This window comes from Panthera uncia (assembly GCF_023721935.1).
Source record: "Panthera uncia isolate 11264 chromosome C1 unlocalized genomic scaffold, Puncia_PCG_1.0 HiC_scaffold_4, whole genome shotgun sequence".
Lineage (NCBI taxonomy): Eukaryota > Metazoa > Chordata > Mammalia > Carnivora > Felidae > Panthera > Panthera uncia.
In genome coordinates, this window is record NW_026057585.1 from 84,993,247 (window position 1) to 85,010,081 (window position 16,835).

The following is a 16,835-nucleotide window of genomic DNA, read 5'->3' on the forward strand; positions in this document are numbered from 1 at the left end:
GATTCACACAAAAGTAGAATGATGATTGTCAGAGGATGGGAGGGTAGAGGGAATGGGGGGTTACTGCTGAATGGGTATCAGGTTTTAGTTTGGAAAGATGAAAAAGTTCTGGAGCTGAATGGTGGTGATTGTTGGACGACAAGGTGAATATACTAATGCCACTGAACTTTACACTTAAAAGCGGTTAAAATGCTAAGTTTTATGTTATGTATATTTTAACATATACATACCCATGAGTGCCCGTGAGTGCACACATGGGTGCCTCTGGCTGGCCGTGATTTAAAATAATTTTTTGGTCCCCATGCTTGCACCAGCAGGAAGTAGACTGTGAAACCTGCACATTCTCCAAGGAGCTCATACTGCCCAAAGCCCATCTCAGATGCGGCCCTAAAGGATAATCAATGAGCCAGAGGGCACAGCCAGGAGGCCTGGAGAACAATGGACAAAGAAGTCCCTCCTGGAACAAATCAGTGTCTAATCAAGGAGTGTCTCCAGCCCCAGGGAAGAGGACTTTGATAATCTGACCAGTGGAGATTCAGAACTGCTTTGGATCAGAGACTGTGACACATCTTCAATTCTTTCCTTTTCTAAATAGATATTTCTATGGACGTTATTCTTGCTCTGCCATTGGATGTTTTGCTTTTTCAGTTCATAAGGAACCAAATCAGAAGCAGACTGAGAGACTTGGAGCTGAATATAGTCACTAGATGGGATTTGGGGTTATCTCCCTTGGGAAGGGGTGTGTTCTCTCTGTGAGAAGAGCAAAAACAGGTATTTGGCTCCGAAAGACAGACTGAGGCAGACTGTGACACAAATATCTGTATTTTCTTCTTCCTAAACCCACATCCAGACTTTATTTCCCAGTAGGGTTCCCAGATTTAGCAAATAAAAATACAGGCTGCCTGGTTAAATTTGAATTTCAGATAAACAATGAAGAATTTCTTAGTAGAAGCATGTCCCGTGCGATGTTTGAAACCATAATTATACTGAAAAAAAAAATTTGTTTACCCAAAATTAAATTTTAACTGAACGTCCTGTATTTCATCTGGGAACCCTACTTCCCAACCTCCCTTGCAGTTAGATGCGGCCATGTGACTGAGTTCTAGCCAATGGTACGAAGTGCAAGTGATGTGCATCTCCTTTAGGCCTGGCCTCTTAAAACCTCTCTGAAAGCAGAGGACTCTGAGCATCTAGAGGGGGAGTCACAAAATGGTAGAAGCCTAGGTCCCAAACGACTGGGTAGAAGAGGCCTCCCTCTCCAAAGCTGCACAAGACTACGATGCAAACAAGAAAGGAGCTTGTATGATTAAGCCACTGAGTTTTAGTAGTTGTTTATTACAACAGTTAGTCTATCTTGAATAATATCCCTAATCCCTAAATCAATAACTTTTCCCATCCTTTCCTTAACAGTGGGTGATCTTAGTAACTATCTGTTTCTTCTTGAAACTTTCTCTTCCCTATTTTTTTTTCTAGTCCTTTGATGATGATGATGATGATGATGATGATGATAAATACCCACTGCTCATGAAGTTCTTACTATTGCCAGGTGCCGTGCTAGTGCTTTATCTAGTGTCTCATTTAATCCTCGTAACTACTCTGTGGGGTTGGTGCTATCACCCCCATTTTCAGGATGAGAAAACTGGCTTGGAGAAGTTGAATCACTTGCCCAAGGTCTTCTAGGCCCTCCTACTCTATACTTTTCTGACAGTCTCATCCGAGATCATGGCTGCTGCTGTAATGATCATGTCTGTGTGGATGGCTCCCTGACCTCTCTCCTTGTCTCCAGTTCCACATTTCCTGGCGTATGAATGTGTTGAATGTGTTGTCATTGTAAACTCAGCAAGTCTGAAGTGCAGCTATTCATTTGTTGGACTGTTCTAAACACTTTTCATTCAGTTTCCACAACAACCCTATGAGACAGATATTATTCACATCTGTGAGGTAGATAGTGTTTCCATACTTCACAGGTGAGTAAACGGAGGCTCAGAGATTCAGTATCTGGCTCACATTTATGCGTCAGTACGCAGATCTCAATGACAATACCTCAGTTCCACTCAAGCTAAGCTTCTTCCAGTCCTGTTCCATGGCCTGCTTCCTATACTCATTCTCTGCCCTTAACTTTCAAATCCTTTCTGTCCTTCCAAGTCCAGCTCAAAGGTTATTTCCCCGCCAAGTCTGTTCAGGTATTACAAACTGGAAGGGGTCACCACTTTGTGTGAATTTACAGAGGACTTAATCTGTACCTCACTTACCTTTTCCTAAGCATACAAGCAAAACTTTAACTCTTCCTTGGCATAAAAAGTTCAAGTAGAGAGGTACAGAGCAAGAAGTTTACGTGGCCCTTCAGTCTTCAGAATTTTCCAGTTTCTACCTTGATTAATGTTTCTGTGTATCTGCTAGCAACTCTGTTAGACAGTTATTTGAGGGCAGGACATATAGCAAATCACCTTTCGTCCCTAAAACAGGCATAATAAACAATTGTTGAAAGAATCCATCAATTTCAAATCCTTTGAGCTTGCACACACTACATTTTTAGACGAAGGTGAGAAGGTCTGTTCAAGAAAAGAAGTGATTTTTCCTCAAGGGGACTGGTAAAGACATGTCAAACACTCCCTCTCCTCCCACCTTCATTAAAGAACAAAAAAGCATCTACTTCTTAGGTGTATGGAGCGTCTGGTTTCTGTTTTAGCTGGGTCTCAGAAGGAAATGACTTTTCTCTGAAATTGTAGACGCCCAACCCAGCTGCAGCATTGTTAGACCTTAAGGTAAACAGGAAGCTTCCTGCCTTGGGCCCTTCATGTCCCTCTCCCAGACTATTAAAGACTGTTAATAGGATGGTAAAAGGACAGCTGCTGGCCATAAAATCAGCCCATTCCTTAGATCCTTGGAGAATAGCAACTAGATCCCTCCAAGGTCAGAGAGAAAACTGTGTCCGTCTCCAGGTCACATACCAGGTGTGTCCATCTAGCTGGGGTCCTCAGTTATCTCCTCTATGATCAAATGTAACCATTAAGGCCTTTGCAGAACACCAAGAGTTTGATTCCTCGGTATTAGTTGAGAAGGTGGGATTTCCATTTACAAATGGAAAGGGTTTCTGGTCCTTGAAAGAATTTGTGTCTGCAAGCATCATGTCCTGTTCACCCCCCAAAAAGACGTAAAGAGGAGAATCCATGAAAACAAAGCATCTAGTGCTCCTACCTCTGCGGTACAGAGCTGAAATAGGACCTCAAGTCTTCCTGCACACGGGGTGGATTTGCAGCTGTTGGTGAGGAAGGAGGGAATGGTTTCTGCCAACTGGAGGGACACTAGGGCAGGGGTTATCCTCTTTTGCCAAGAAGGGCACTCGGGTGTCTTGGCAGAAGGCAGAGGGCTGCCCCAATCTGTGTGTACATTTTCAGAAGCATTTGACTCTGGACCAAATGCTCTCAGCTGTGCTAAAGCTGGGGCAATGGATGGGAAATGCTTATTGGCCAGGCTGACTAGAAGCTCCAACAGAGGGTGTTGGGGCTCAGCCAGGAGCTTCCCTTCAGCTGGCAAGTTTAGCTTTCTGTCATGGTCAGAGGGAGCATGTCAAAATTCCAATTCTCAGTGCTCTCCAGAAGCTATGATTACCCATCTATTTTGAAATTTCTGCTTGTTGGAATTTTTAGCTCAAACAGGGATCGAGTGGTGACGATACAGAGCCTCTTACCTGGCTCAAAGAATGAGCAAAAATAGCTGAGGAGGGGTCAATGCTCTTACCACCAGTACAGTGATGGGCTCATAACCAAATGGGAGCCAGAAAGATACCATTTCGTTCAACCTTGTACTTACAATTTTTCAATTCATGCTGCCTGGTTGGCTCCTCTGACCCATGTCTACCAATCAAGCAAGCACAGACACTTGGGCAGGGCAGGGAAACCAGTCACCACTTTGACCATTTATTTGCCCGGCACAGATTTACTTACACAGGTCAGGGAGCCGTATTTGCCAGGTGTCGCTGCTTTCCCTCATTCAAAGGAAAGGTCACTTGAGTTACTCGTCAGAGTTGCACCCAAGAAGGGAGAGTTCCTTCTAAGTACTGAAGGCAGGAGAATTGGATATTTTCTCCTAAACTCACATGTGTGAGCCGCTACACGAAGTGTTTAGACTGGGGTGATTCCATGGCTTAAGGCAGCTCTTAAGATCCTAGAGCAGAAAGGGACCTACTAGATTATATGGCCCATCCCCTCTCCTCTCCCAATAGGATAATATTATTTCCCCCAGTTTCAGAAGAGGTGACTAAGGCTGTGAAAACCCTCCCAAGGTCACACAGCTGGTAAGTGGGGTTTTACTGAGAGGACTACAATCCAGGTCTCCTGCTTCTTTGTGCAATGTTCTTTTTACCATGACTTTTTCCCTAAGAAATTTGTAGTATTTTAAAAAAGGTAATTCATTGCCTGCATAACCAACACTTGTTTAATTTGCCTATCTTTGCAAGTTTTTTCGTATAAATAAATGAACGAATCATGAAAAAAGTAGTCAGAAACAATGTCCCATTAAAAAGGTGGTCCTACTTTACTTCTTACTGCCACTACACTGTTCAGGCCTCTGCCATCATGTGTGGACTATTACCAGCCTGTCAGCTAGAGCTTTTGATGAAATAGACATTTAAACAATTTACATTTAAATTTACATGTGGGTCAGTGGTAAGTTTGCAACTATCTTTGCTATGCTTGGTTGAGGGGACAGATCCAAGTGTAACTTTAGACCTAGAGTATGATTTCTTTACTCACAGAGAAAATAGCTGCTACTAATCTAAAATTTGCCACAGCCAGGACCAGCAGGGGTTCTCCAGTGGCTCACACTTCTCCCAGTCCTGACCAACCTTCAGAGAGAGAGACGGAGGGGTTCTAATGGACGGAGCAACGGTCCCAGGGCAGTGCAGCCAGTCCCAGTGTGTATCTGTACTTCCAGACCCCTGAGACTCCAGGTCACGTCCAAGGCAGGAAGTTGCAATGTAGGAGTAGTCCCAGGAGCCAGTAAGACAGGAAGTAGCCCAGAATGCATCGTGTGACTAGAGAACAGGTTTTCCAGTTGTACAAAAGTCCCATGATAGAATTCCTGGGGACCTTTTGTCCTGGTGGGCAGGCCCCTGCAAGCGGCTTCCAAGGCACAGTCTCTAGGGATCTCAACAGTGGCTCTTGATCCTGAAGCAAGTAAGCTGGAAACCAGTACACAATAGGAGTGGAGGAACCTAGAAATCTGGTGAGAACCTGAAAATCGTAAGAGAGGGAAAACCGACATTTATTGGACTGTCAATGCTTCAAACCGGACCAGCCTGGGACTTCCCTGCTGCTAGGTGAACTACAGCCCCATGACTAGAAATGTATTGTACTGGAAAAGAGACACAGCAGAACTTAGGATCTGCCTGATAAAGCTGTGTGTGACACCAGCCGGGTGACCTCAATGTTACAAATAAACAGCTACAGGCTAATTACTACAGTAATGGGCCAATCAATACTAAAAACTCTATGGGGTCCAATTTTAGCCTAGAGCCTGGACTCTAAACACTAGGCTGTGACGTGGGCTTTGGGGACCTGAAGTGGTTTCCTCATCCCCTGGGAATGGCAAAACAGAGGGAAAAGGGGCAGGCAATCCTGTGGTTCAACATTTTCCCTTCTAGGGGAGTTCAGAGCCAAGTCTCCACATGGCCTCCCTCATCTAAGCTGGAAACTCTAAGCTTTGCTGGCACGCACTCTACTAGTTAATCCAGCTACAAACACAGAATGCTACTTTCTATTTCCCCTGTGCCTCTTATTCACACAGCCCAGAGAACTTCACAAACAGCCAATGTGCGCCTCCAAGAGGCAGAAACTGCTAAGGAGTGGCCGGCACGGAGAAAAACAACTTCCTCGAGATTATGTGGGAAATGGGGCCACAGCCAGGAATAAAAAAAAATAGAAAGAATCAAACACTTCCCATTCCTATCTCCCCACCCCCACCCCAAAGATGGCACAAGGGAGCTCCTCTGAAGACGGAGTATCTGCCAGAGGGGAGAGCACCTCAACAAGTCAACACTCAAGCAGACACTCTGGGTGTTAACCATACAGGAGGGGAAGGTCCCGAGCTCTCCTCTGCACTTACTCCTTTATCACCATCACATCAGGTCCTTCTACAACTCTCGTGTCTCCGCACACACCCTTCATCTGCCCAGAATAGCTTTCCTCTGCTTCTTAAATGCATTCCTTCTTACTCTTTAGGACCCAGCCTTAGTATGATGCCCTCCTCAACTCCTTCAGTCCATTTTTTGCTCTGTGCTTCCAAAATACTTGATCTCAGAACAGCAACTCCTCTTCCATCCCGCTATACCAGAATTTTATCTGGGAAGTGTCTGTCTCCCCATTTCTACCATGAGACCCACCAGGGCAGCAACTTTATCTCACTTGTGTTCCATTCCTCAGTGGTCTGACCCAGGATCTAGACAAAGAAAGCCCACAAATAGTTGTTGAATGAATAAATTAGGTGCAGGTTTCTCAAATGGGAGAAGCTAGCAGGCTTCCTTGTCCCTGGCCAAGGGGTCCTGCCTGTATTCACACCCTTATCCCAGCCAGGAATTCACACCCTTATCCCACCTCACCTGAACATGCATGCACAGACTGCCAAACAGCAACAGTGCTGCAGCGTGGACCAGGTACACAAACACCCGAGGACCGAGGAATCCAGAGTCAGATTTTTCTAGGGTCTTACTCTTCTTGCTCCTTTGCATTCCAAGGGTAAGGCAGAACCAAGGGTGGGTGGTCACATATGTCCACGTGGCCCAGGCAACCAGGAGGGCCACTGGTGCCGCCAGTAGGAAATTGGGCACCTGCTTGAGCTCATAGTATCTCAAAAAGCCAACATTCCAGTAGATATCCTGGATATAGCTATATATTAGGGGAAGTTCCCAGGAGCACCAAGGTGGCTCATTTCCCTCCACGATCCGGTAGCCCTTGTCAACAGCTAACTGCAGCAAGGGCTTAGGGATGGGGTGGGCTGAGCCTGACAGACAGAACTGAGTATAGGCATAATACTGAAAGAGGGCAAAGGGAAGGCCAAGTATGAGCACAGAGAGGAACACAGAGCCCATCAGCTTCAAGAGCTGTCTCAGAGGATTCAGCACCATGAGAGAAGACAGAAAGCTTTGGCACTGAGAATACACGAGGAAGCCAATGTTGACCAGCCCATTGGAACGTACACCAGTGGCAAGGGCAAAGAGGAGTCCACTAGTCCAGCTTCGGCCCCTTTCCAGCTGCCCCATGGCGCTGAATGTCAGGAGGGCAAACAAAGCTTCTGAGTAACCAGCTGCCAGGAAGACATTGGCTGGGCTGAGGCAGAAGAGCAGGGCTCCGTAAAAGGCCTGGCGGGGACAGTGCAAAACCAGACAGCCCAGGTCGTGAAGTGCGACTGCAGCCAGGACGGAGAACAAAGAATTGAGCAATGCTACTGAGATTAACAGGCAACTCCGTAGGTTCAGTAAGGCCCGCAGGGGTCTCAGGAGTTCAGCTCCCACCAGGAGAGCCAGGGGGAAGCCAGGGAAGAAGGCAAAGTTGTGCTCATACAGATAGCCGTGCTCGGCAATGAACAGGAAGTGTTCCGCATCCCAGTGAGACAGGCCACCCAGAAGACCTTCCACAAGTTGGTCCACAGAGCCCGAGGGGGTGAGGCGAGGAGGAGAGAAGGCTTCTGCACGGTGATCTGGGATGACGACATTGAAGAGAGCCTGCGGGATGAAGGAGAACTAGGATTTCGGTTGAGCAACTGGAAGGGAAGAATTACCATTTAATAAAATGAGGAAGAACCGACTTGTTGGAGGACAATCGGGAGTTCGGTTCTAGACTAGCTAAATTTGAGTTAAGACATTCCAGCGCAGAGGTCAACAAGGCAGTGAGATCTAGGAGTCTGAGGGTAAGGAGGGCAGTCAGGGCTGGAGATGTAAATTCAGGCATCATAAGTGCACAGAAGGTATTTAAAGGCATGAGACTGAATGAGATCATCTGGAGAGGAAGTATGGCTAGAGAAGAGATATCGGAGGATTGGGCCCTGGATGTGTCAACATTTAGAGGGTTGGGGCTTGAAGGACAATGAGGATCCAGAATGAAGATAAAGAAGGAACAGTCAGTAAGGTAGAGGAAAACCAGGAGAGAGTGGTGTCTTAGAACCAAGTGAAGCATGGGAGTGATCAACTCTGTTAAGTGCTGCTGGGAGGTCAGGAAGATGGGGACTGAAAAGTGACCACTGGATTTAGAAATGTGTAGGTCACTGGTAAGTTTGACAAGAGTTATTTCAGTAGAATTGAGGACACAGCAGACTTCATGGACTGGGTTTGGCAGAGAAGGGAAGAAGACAGACTGAGGCAAACAGACAACTATTTGGATAAGTTTGGTTGTAAATGGGGTAGTAGTGAATGACAATGTGGGAGATAAGTATTTGTTTGTGAATGGGAACAATCCAGTGGAAAGGCAACCACCAGGTTTGCAGGAGAGAGGGGAGAATGGCTGGAGCAGGCAGAAGGGGGTAGGAACTGCTACACAGGTAGAGGTGGGGGGCGGGCCTGGATAGGAGGGCTGGGTTCAGCCTCACTTCAGCAGTGAAGGCCCAGAGGTGCAGATGCAAGCGTGTGACAGAGGAGGTGGGAGCACTCCCAAGGCCATTTCTGATGGCATCTATTTTTCTGAGTTTTCACTCAGGGAAGCAAGTTGGGGAAAAGGTGTTAGGGACTTGAACAAAGAGGAAAACGTGTAAAATAAGTCATCTCTGACTCTAGTTCTCAAAATAGGCTGTGCACTGGAATCACCCCAGGAAATTAAAAACTACTGAGGTCTGAATGTCTGGGTCCTATCCCCAGGGTTAATGATTGAACTGGTATGAGATACAGCCTGGGTATTGACATTTTTTTAAAGCTCCCCCAGGGGGATTCTGATGTACAGAACAATTTGAGAGAATGGGAGGGTGAATGGGCCTGGGAAATACACTAAGATTGCCAGGTAGCACTAAAGACTCACTTGGGCCAGTGATCTTGCAGAGAAAGAGACCAGTCAATACAGTTGTGTGTTCTCTGGGCAGACGCAGCAGTAGACAGAGAATGAAACTGAGCTGTGACTGGGCTTTTGTGTTGTAAGCCAGGGAGAAGGGAGCAAGCGAATTATGCGTGTATGCCTGGTGGACTATGGAATCTAGCTGGCTAAGAAGGGGCATGGAAGCCATAAAGTGGATGAGGCACAGTGAAACAGTGGTAGAACCAACGGATTTTAAGTTCTGAGGGGGTGGGAGAACCGTTAGAACTGGGTTACTAGAGGGAGTGAGCTGGAAAGATAGGAGATAGTGGTTAGTTGTATCAGCTGTATTAATATTGAAACCACCAAGAAATCAACAGTTCTGGAAAGAGCAATGGTGAGTCAGGAGCTAAAATCTTCAAGGAATGAAGAGGAATGAGTTGTCATTAACAGAGAGGCCAGCAACAATGAAGGATAACTGGGGATATCATTTGAGGCGTGAGCTTTAAAGCTGGAAGGGGGCTGGGGGAGAGAGAGGGATGATGAAGTAGCATTACTGTCAAGTGTCTTTTTGCATCATTAGATTGTCAGTTACTTAAAGGAAAAGAGACCAAGACTTTTCATACTCATCACCTAGCACAGTACTCAGAACAGAGTAGGCACTTCATACAATTGTGGTGGCTGAGTGAGAGAAGAGGAGACATACTCATTTCCAGATCACCATCGGAATTAGTCCTGGTTCCCTATCCCAGATGCCAGTTCACGGTCCTGCCAGTCACTCATCTGATGCTGTTCAAAGCCATCACTGAGTCATTTTCCCCATATGACCCCATTTTTAAGGCTCTCTCTCTTTTTGGTCAGTTTCTTTATCAGGCCACTTTCAACAGTGAAGACAAATGGGACAGGAGAGATAGTCACAGAAAATGGCCCTAGTCTCCAAGTTGAAGCTACTTTTAACTAAACCTGGGGCCCAGCAGAGGCTGCTATGCCTCATTGTGTGGGAAGGGAGAAAGGAGGTTTCCAGAAAGGAACCAGCTATGAGCCTGAGGAAGTGCCATTTGTGAAAAAAAGCACACATAATTATGCTAATATAACATCACTAGGTTGTTGGCATCCATTCAACAACACACAGTGAGAACATACTAAGCACTGAGCACCGTGCTAGGCACCAGATAGAATTCATATATGTGTGAAATTTGATTAAAATATGTATCAAGGCCAGCCTCAGAGGGGAAAGGGAATTGTAAAAGTGCAAATGCATTCTGAGGGTTGTGGTGGGTAAGGCAGCAAGGGGCGATACCAGGGGAAGAGTTGGGACATTGCTGACTAACCGAGTATACACAGAGTGTCTCAGGATCGTGCACTCAACTGACTGACACAGTGCTCAGTCTCCTGCTAAGGGAACTCTAGGGCAACGCCTTGTGCTGTCATGCCCTAATGGCATCTCTCATTACAGAACTTCATGGTCTGTTAGAAAGCCCACTACCTCTGGAGTTAGGAACCCTGGGGTCTGACTCTGGCCCTTCTCTAACTTGCTGTGTGTCTTTAGGGAAGCCACTTAACCTTTCTGGGCCTCTGCTGCTTCATGTGTAAAACAAGGGATTAAAAGATCATTTCTGGGGCACCTGGCTGGCTCAGTCAGTAAAACATGCAACTCTTGTTCTTGGGGTTGTGAGTTTGAGACCCACACTGAGCATGAAGTTTACTTTAAAAAGTCAGTAAGGGGCGCCTGGGTGGCTCAGTCGGTTAAGCGTCCGACTTCGGTTCAGGTCACGATCTCGCGGTCCGTGAGTTCGAGCCCCGCGTCGGGCTCTGCGCTGACAGCTCGGAGCCTGGAGCCTGCTTCCGATTCTGTGTCTCCCTCTCTCTCTGCCCCTCCCCTGTTCATGCTCTGTCTCTCTCTGTCTCAAAAATAAATAAAAAGCATTAAAAAAAATTAAAAAATAAATAAAAAATAAAAAGTCAGTAAAATATTTTTTAAAAGACCATTTCTAAGAGTCCCGACCACTTCTGAGTTATCAGGTATAGGTGTCTATGGTTCCAACCACATGGAAGGGTACACCTGGGAGGCAGAAAGAATACAGGGACAATTCTTAGTGCCTAGCCCAGCATGTTCAGGACAAAAGATCAGAGACTGACCTGCAGCACCAGAGTCAGGACACGGCAGCTGACTGCAAACCTCAGCACCTCTTTCCTGGATGGATCCATGGGCCACATCCTCTCACCACCGGGAATTCAGGGGTGTTGCTGCCAGGACTGAGCTCCCTCGGGTTTCTAAACTCCAAAACCCAAGGAGAAAACATTACATGTGGGCCAAAAGTAAATTCTTGAAAGCATTCTTCACAGGAGACTCCCCCTTCGGCATTACATGGCAAACTCAACCACCTAACGGCCCAGATGAGGGAAAAGCATCTTGAAGGCAGATGGGACCCACTTGGTATCACCCTGAAGCACTGTATTGTCAGGAAAGTTCTACATGAAGATTGGCATGAGGTTGGCAGCTAAGCTCGCAGAAAACCTTTAAAAGACTGTTGAGTGCCTCTATGTAGGAACTAAAGACCTGGGTTCAAGTCCTGACTCTGTCGCTCACAAGGTCTCATTTAGTCCTTCTGAGCCTCAGTTCTTTACGCATAAAATGGGATCAGACTATTTTTTTCCCCAGACTATTTTCTCTCACAAAATTGTCATGATGGTGAAATGGACGAAAGTGTGAAAAAGTACTAGCAAATCCATGTTGTGGTTGCTATTATTTGGTGTGTGCCCTTTTCCTCCTGCCCAGAATAATAAACTAGATCCCAAACCAGAGTCCCAAAAGTGGGGCATAGAACTGAACTGGAAGACCATAATGACTACACCCTCTAGCCTAGCTCTCTGATGTGTGTTCAGCTGGTCTGTTAAATTAAGTGGAGAAGGAAAAGAAAACCACCACTCAGCAGGACTTCAGCCAGCTCACATTGCTAAAACAAACTTAGGGGGAAGACAGAGTCGACTACTAGGGATGGAGAAAACTCTTATTTCCCCATCTCTTTGTTGGAATGGCAGCAATGTATAAACAATTGCAAAGCCATTCTGAGGCAAGGAATGAACTTTAAGGCTTTTTTTTCTTTTCTTTTCTTTTCTTTTTTTTTTTTTTTTTTTTTTGGTCTTAAACAGTTCCTTGGGCTGAAAGAAGTAGCAAAGGCTCCTACAGAACATTCAAACACCAGTCTGGGAAATCAGAAGTGGGGGCAAGAGCACCAGAGGCAGCTCACTGATTTGGGGTGCACTATCCCTAACAGAAAAAATATTAAAACTTAGAAATTAATGGAGAGGGCTGGAAGAGTGTTCTTTCTTATCTGGCCAATACCTATCACATCTTTAGGTGTCACCTGTTTCTGGAATTCTTCTCTGATGCTCACTAGACTATTTGATATGCTCTCATTATACTCGGCCTTGTCGTCCTTACTGCTGTTGCTTATTTAAGTTGCTTGTGAGGGCGGGGGCTTTGTTTTGCTCCCAACTATACCCCCAGGGCCTGGCATTATAAACAGGCATTTCAAGCCTGTGTTCCCATTGAGTGGAAGTGGCAAGAACAAGATATGGCATCACCAGTTCATTGGCTCGGGATATAAAATCGCTGCTTTAAGTATTCCTCCCACCATATCTCACGGTAAGATCAAGACCTAAGTCACAGAAGCCACAGGAAAATACAATTCCTCCAGAAAGGGAGCAAGGTTGGCCAAGGCTGACAGTACACTTTCCTCAGCAGAAGGGGGCGCCTGCTGCTCACTCCATCACCAGGAGGCCTGAAGGAAGGGAGGGGCCCTTAACGCTACACCGGTTTGCTCATCAAGATTCAGTTCAAAGGCAAGCTTTTGAAAAAAACCAAAGAGCCGCGGTAGTTTATGAATCTACCCAACATTTCCAGCATCTGACTCACTGAATTGAGAGGAACTGCAGAAACAAGTACAGCCAACTTCACACGGCGGCTGATTCTTTATCCTAGAGCGAATTCACTTTTTCCCTTCCTTCTCTTCCCACTCACATGCAGAAGAAAAAGTTGGGGACAGAAAAGCAGTTAACCCACCTCTGCCTCTTCACCAGGCTTCCATTCTTCCTTTCCTCTCTCCAGAGTCAAGCTCTAGCCCCAGCGACCACCGGAGACTTGTAACCTACTCTTAGCTTACAGGTAAACCAAGTAAAAAACAAAATAAAGCCAGTGAGTTGTCCCTCTTGGCTAGTTGCAGACCTCACTTCCCAACAACCCCTTGACGGAATCAGACTCTTGAATTGGCAGGACATTTACAGGGCAACTAGTTTTACTCTATCTTCCCGGGAGATAAATATGCCCATAGTGGTGAATAATAAAAATCTCCTTGGTTTTTACATCAGAGATCTCATCAGACCCTGTGAGGCCAGTATGGTTACCATCGCCATTTTATGGATGTGGAAACTGAGGCTCATTGGGGTCAAGTGACACACCTTAGGCTATATTTAAAGAGAATGTCATTTTTTTCCTTCTGGAACTTCATGGTCTTCCCACCAGCCTTCACCCGGGCCAAAGGGGATGCGCTCTTTCACAGCCAGGGCAACAACCCAGGTCTCCCAAGTCCTAGCCCAATACTTGTCCGAAGACAGCGCATGCTCCTACTGGGTATGCTCAGGGCAAGGGAGGGCCCTGAGACTCTGAGGGAGCCTGAATCGGAGCCCTGGACCCTTGGATGCTCCCTTGGAGCATCCTCTGTGGAGTGAGGAAGTTTCCGTGACTCAGGGTCCTTGGGGCCAGAGGCCTCGCTGGCTGTCGCGAGCCAGGGGCCGCCTTCTGCCAGCCCAGCCGGGTCGGAAGCCCATTCTAACCCTTACTCTCGGACATAGTCCTAAATGGACAGTGGGCACCTCTTCTCCCAAAAGGAGCCACGGCTCAGGGACTAGTCCCGAGGGGGCCGGCGGGGCCCGGCCTAAGGCCGGAAGGCAGGCTAGGGCGGGAGGCTGTAAAGGAAGAGGCGGCACCGGGAAGCCGCTATGGCGGAGGGGCGGGGCTCCCCGCTTCTCGGCGGCCTCCGCCTCATTTCCCTCGGCCTCCGTTTGACGGCTTCCCTCCCCCGAGAACTCCAAGGCTCCAGAGCTGGCGCCTGGTCCACAACGCCGGCCCGTCTCGACCTCCCAGGCGGGGCCCGAACCTCGGCTCCTCCATCCGGGGCCCCGAGCATCCCGCGCTTGCGCACTGGCTCCGCCGAGGCGACCCCGCCCCCCTCCTGCCCGGACTCGGTGTTGCCCCGCCCCCTTCCGCGGCGGCCATGTTGACTCCGGGCGCGCGGGGCGGGGACGGCGTGGACCCGAGAGGCCGCGCCCCTCGGCCTTGGCACCTTCCCGCCTTGGTGACACCTGAAGAGTTCCCCCTGGCGCTTTACGCGCCTCAGGCCCCCTCCCTCTCCTTCCGTTAGTCCGCCGTGTGTCAGAGTCGGCGCTCTCGCCCGGGTTGCATCCCGCAAACATCCACTGAGTTCCCGATGTGTGTGTGCTGAGGCTCTCGGAGTTTCGGGCCGCCCCGCGACCTCTTCGCAGAAGCCGGAGAGAGCCGCACTTTCCCTGCTGTCAGGCAACCCCAGCTCAGCACAGGGCCTGGCACACAATAGATGTTCCCTGAATAGAAAGAAACGCCTTGGGGTTTCTGTGGCCAGCAGTGGCATTTTGCGTCCTGGGTGTGAGGAAAGTGGGGGATCCCCATGCTTTTCCCCTTCAGCTCCCTACTTCGTGTCCTACTTCGTGTCCTACTTCGATCCTCAACCCCACCTCCTCAGGTGGCTAACGAGGATTATGAAGGAAACTTAAGAGAATGCGCCCCGCCCCCCCCCCCCCCCCCCGACTCTTCTTCCTCATTCGGGCAGTTGCTCTCGTAGGAAGTGAGGCCAAAAAGAAGAAGAAAAAGAAGCTAACTCAACAAAACCGTCTGTTAGGGAGGAGCGGCCGGTGGGCACCCCTGTAACGGAAACTGTTAGAACAACTTTGCACCCTCCTTAAAGGAAATAGATAATAAATCCTTCTCCGTTGGTGGATTTCTTGTTTCTCAGGATTCCAAAGCCTTCTGTGGTTTCAGTTATCGGCCCTCCAGAACGGAGCGAGGGTCTGGGTTAGCCTCTGGCCACAGCCCCGGCTGAGGGAGGGGTTTTATCTTCTGCCACAGCTATTAACGTGGGTGGGAACAAAGGGATGGTTGCTATCTCTCCAGGCAGAGAAAACTAGCCTCCATCAGTTCTGTGGGGGCCAGGGACTGTAGCTTTTGGTTCTCCCTCATTTCAGGCTCTGAGACCTAAGCTGCCCTAGGGTACTGTTGTGTGTAAGGTGGATCCGGTAGAAATCACATTTTAGTCCTGTGTTGGAGAAGGGAAACAAATGGAGAGGACTCTCCCCCCGTTTTTTCAGGGACACTTGTCCTCAGCTTCAGACGCCCCTGAGTGAATCGGCCAAGCTGTGGTGCACACTCGTGACTGGGGCCTGAGGTTGTGGCTTGAATCTCTAGAAGTCCATGAGGCTCCCAGCAGCACTCAGTTTGCAGAGACTAAACTGAGCAGTGTACCGTACTTGCTTTGTGAGTTCACAAGGGAGAAAGACCAGCATTCCTAAGGTTCCCTCTATCCACACCAAATTCTCTCAAAAATCTATTTGTAAAAAGGACAGGGGTCTCTTGTGACAAGTCAGAATGTTTCCTAACAGCTCAACTGTCACCCGTGAGAGGTAGAACTTTGTCCAGACCTTCAGCTCTACTTTCCAGCAATTTCCAGCAATTCCTTCCTTTCTCTGCTGCCCACCCCCCTCCTCTTCCGCTCTGTTTCCTGTTTCATTTTCTGGCTTCTGCTCTGACAGGAAAACAAGAAAGCTGAACCTTGTGCTCTCAAAGCCCTGGCTTGTCAGAATGGAAGAAGACTGGGTGGGATGGGAGGGGGTTCTGGGCCTCCAAGGCCGTGGGTAAGTAGTTGAGGAGGCAGCTCTCTCCAGTCTGCGTTTAGAGTCTGCAGCTAAAATGGAGTCTGCATCTACACAGGGAGCCAGCTGAGCAACCAGCACTGTGGGAGAGCCAGGGAGACAGAGACGTATCCAAGGGCTCCACAAAGACTCTATACCACCCATCCACTTCCATTAAGAAGCAAATGTCCCATACCGCCAACAAATGATTTCATAATACAAATCCCTGACCTAAACAACACAAGCAATGCGTCACTATTTCTAGAATCCTAGAAGGTAAGGGTTACAGCATTTCTGTTTCTTCGACTTGCCTGGCTCTGCTCTTGCTGCTTCCCCTGCTTGAAATGCCTCACTGCCAGACCACCCTCTAGCCAGCCCACTACCTTCAGGTCTCAGCTGAAAGGTGGCTTTGTCAGAGGGGCTTTCTGCCACTACCTGGTCACAGCCAGCACTCTGTACTATCCCATCACTCTGTTCTGTTATTTTCATAGCATCTATCATCACCTGATTGTCTTAGGAACTTCCCTCCTTCCATTGTCTGTTTCCTTCTTATGAAATATAAGCTCTATGACAGCACAGGCCTCGTTCACCAAAGTATTACCAGCACTTAGAACAGTGCTTTGCGCATCGTATATACTCAGTAAAGATCTGGTTTATGAATCAGCTTAACCTGACACCAATTGTTTATGGATATGGGAACTAAGGCTCAGAAAAGAGGAGTTACTCGCCTGAAGTTACATAGCTGGTGGTGAAGGTGGGACTTGAATTCGGATCTCTGGCCTCTGAAGCTGGTTTTCTCATAGTATTTTTTTTTTTTAATTTTTTTTTTATTTTTGGGACAGAGAGAGACAGAGCATGAACGGGGGAGGGGCAGAGAGAGAGGGAGACACAGAATCGGAA

The 16,835-nt window shown here is 47.8% G+C and overlaps 1 protein-coding gene across 4 annotated transcripts; it reads right to left on the reverse strand.

Moving 5' to 3' along the window:
- Positions 1-1,478: 1,478 nt before the first annotated feature.
- Positions 1,479-14,326, reverse strand: PIGV (phosphatidylinositol glycan anchor biosynthesis class V). 4 transcript variants are annotated; one of them, XM_049617702.1, is made up of 5 exons: positions 14,153-14,326; positions 13,060-13,154; positions 11,133-11,267; positions 6,599-7,720; positions 1,479-5,234 (listed from the first exon to the last, which is right to left on the reverse strand). In XM_049617702.1, exons 3-5 carry the CDS (start codon positions 11,208-11,210, stop codon positions 4,953-4,955), a joined length of 1,482 nt encoding a protein of 493 aa, XP_049473659.1. In that variant the 5' UTR covers positions 11,211-11,267; positions 13,060-13,154; positions 14,153-14,326; the 3' UTR covers positions 1,479-4,952. The 4 variants fall into 4 exon arrangements, with proteins under 4 accessions (XP_049473659.1, XP_049473660.1, XP_049473658.1 ...); XM_049617703.1 differs by having other exon boundaries at positions 13,983-14,326; XM_049617701.1 differs by having other exon boundaries at positions 13,455-14,321.
- Between the last annotated feature and the right edge of the window lie 2,509 nt (positions 14,327-16,835).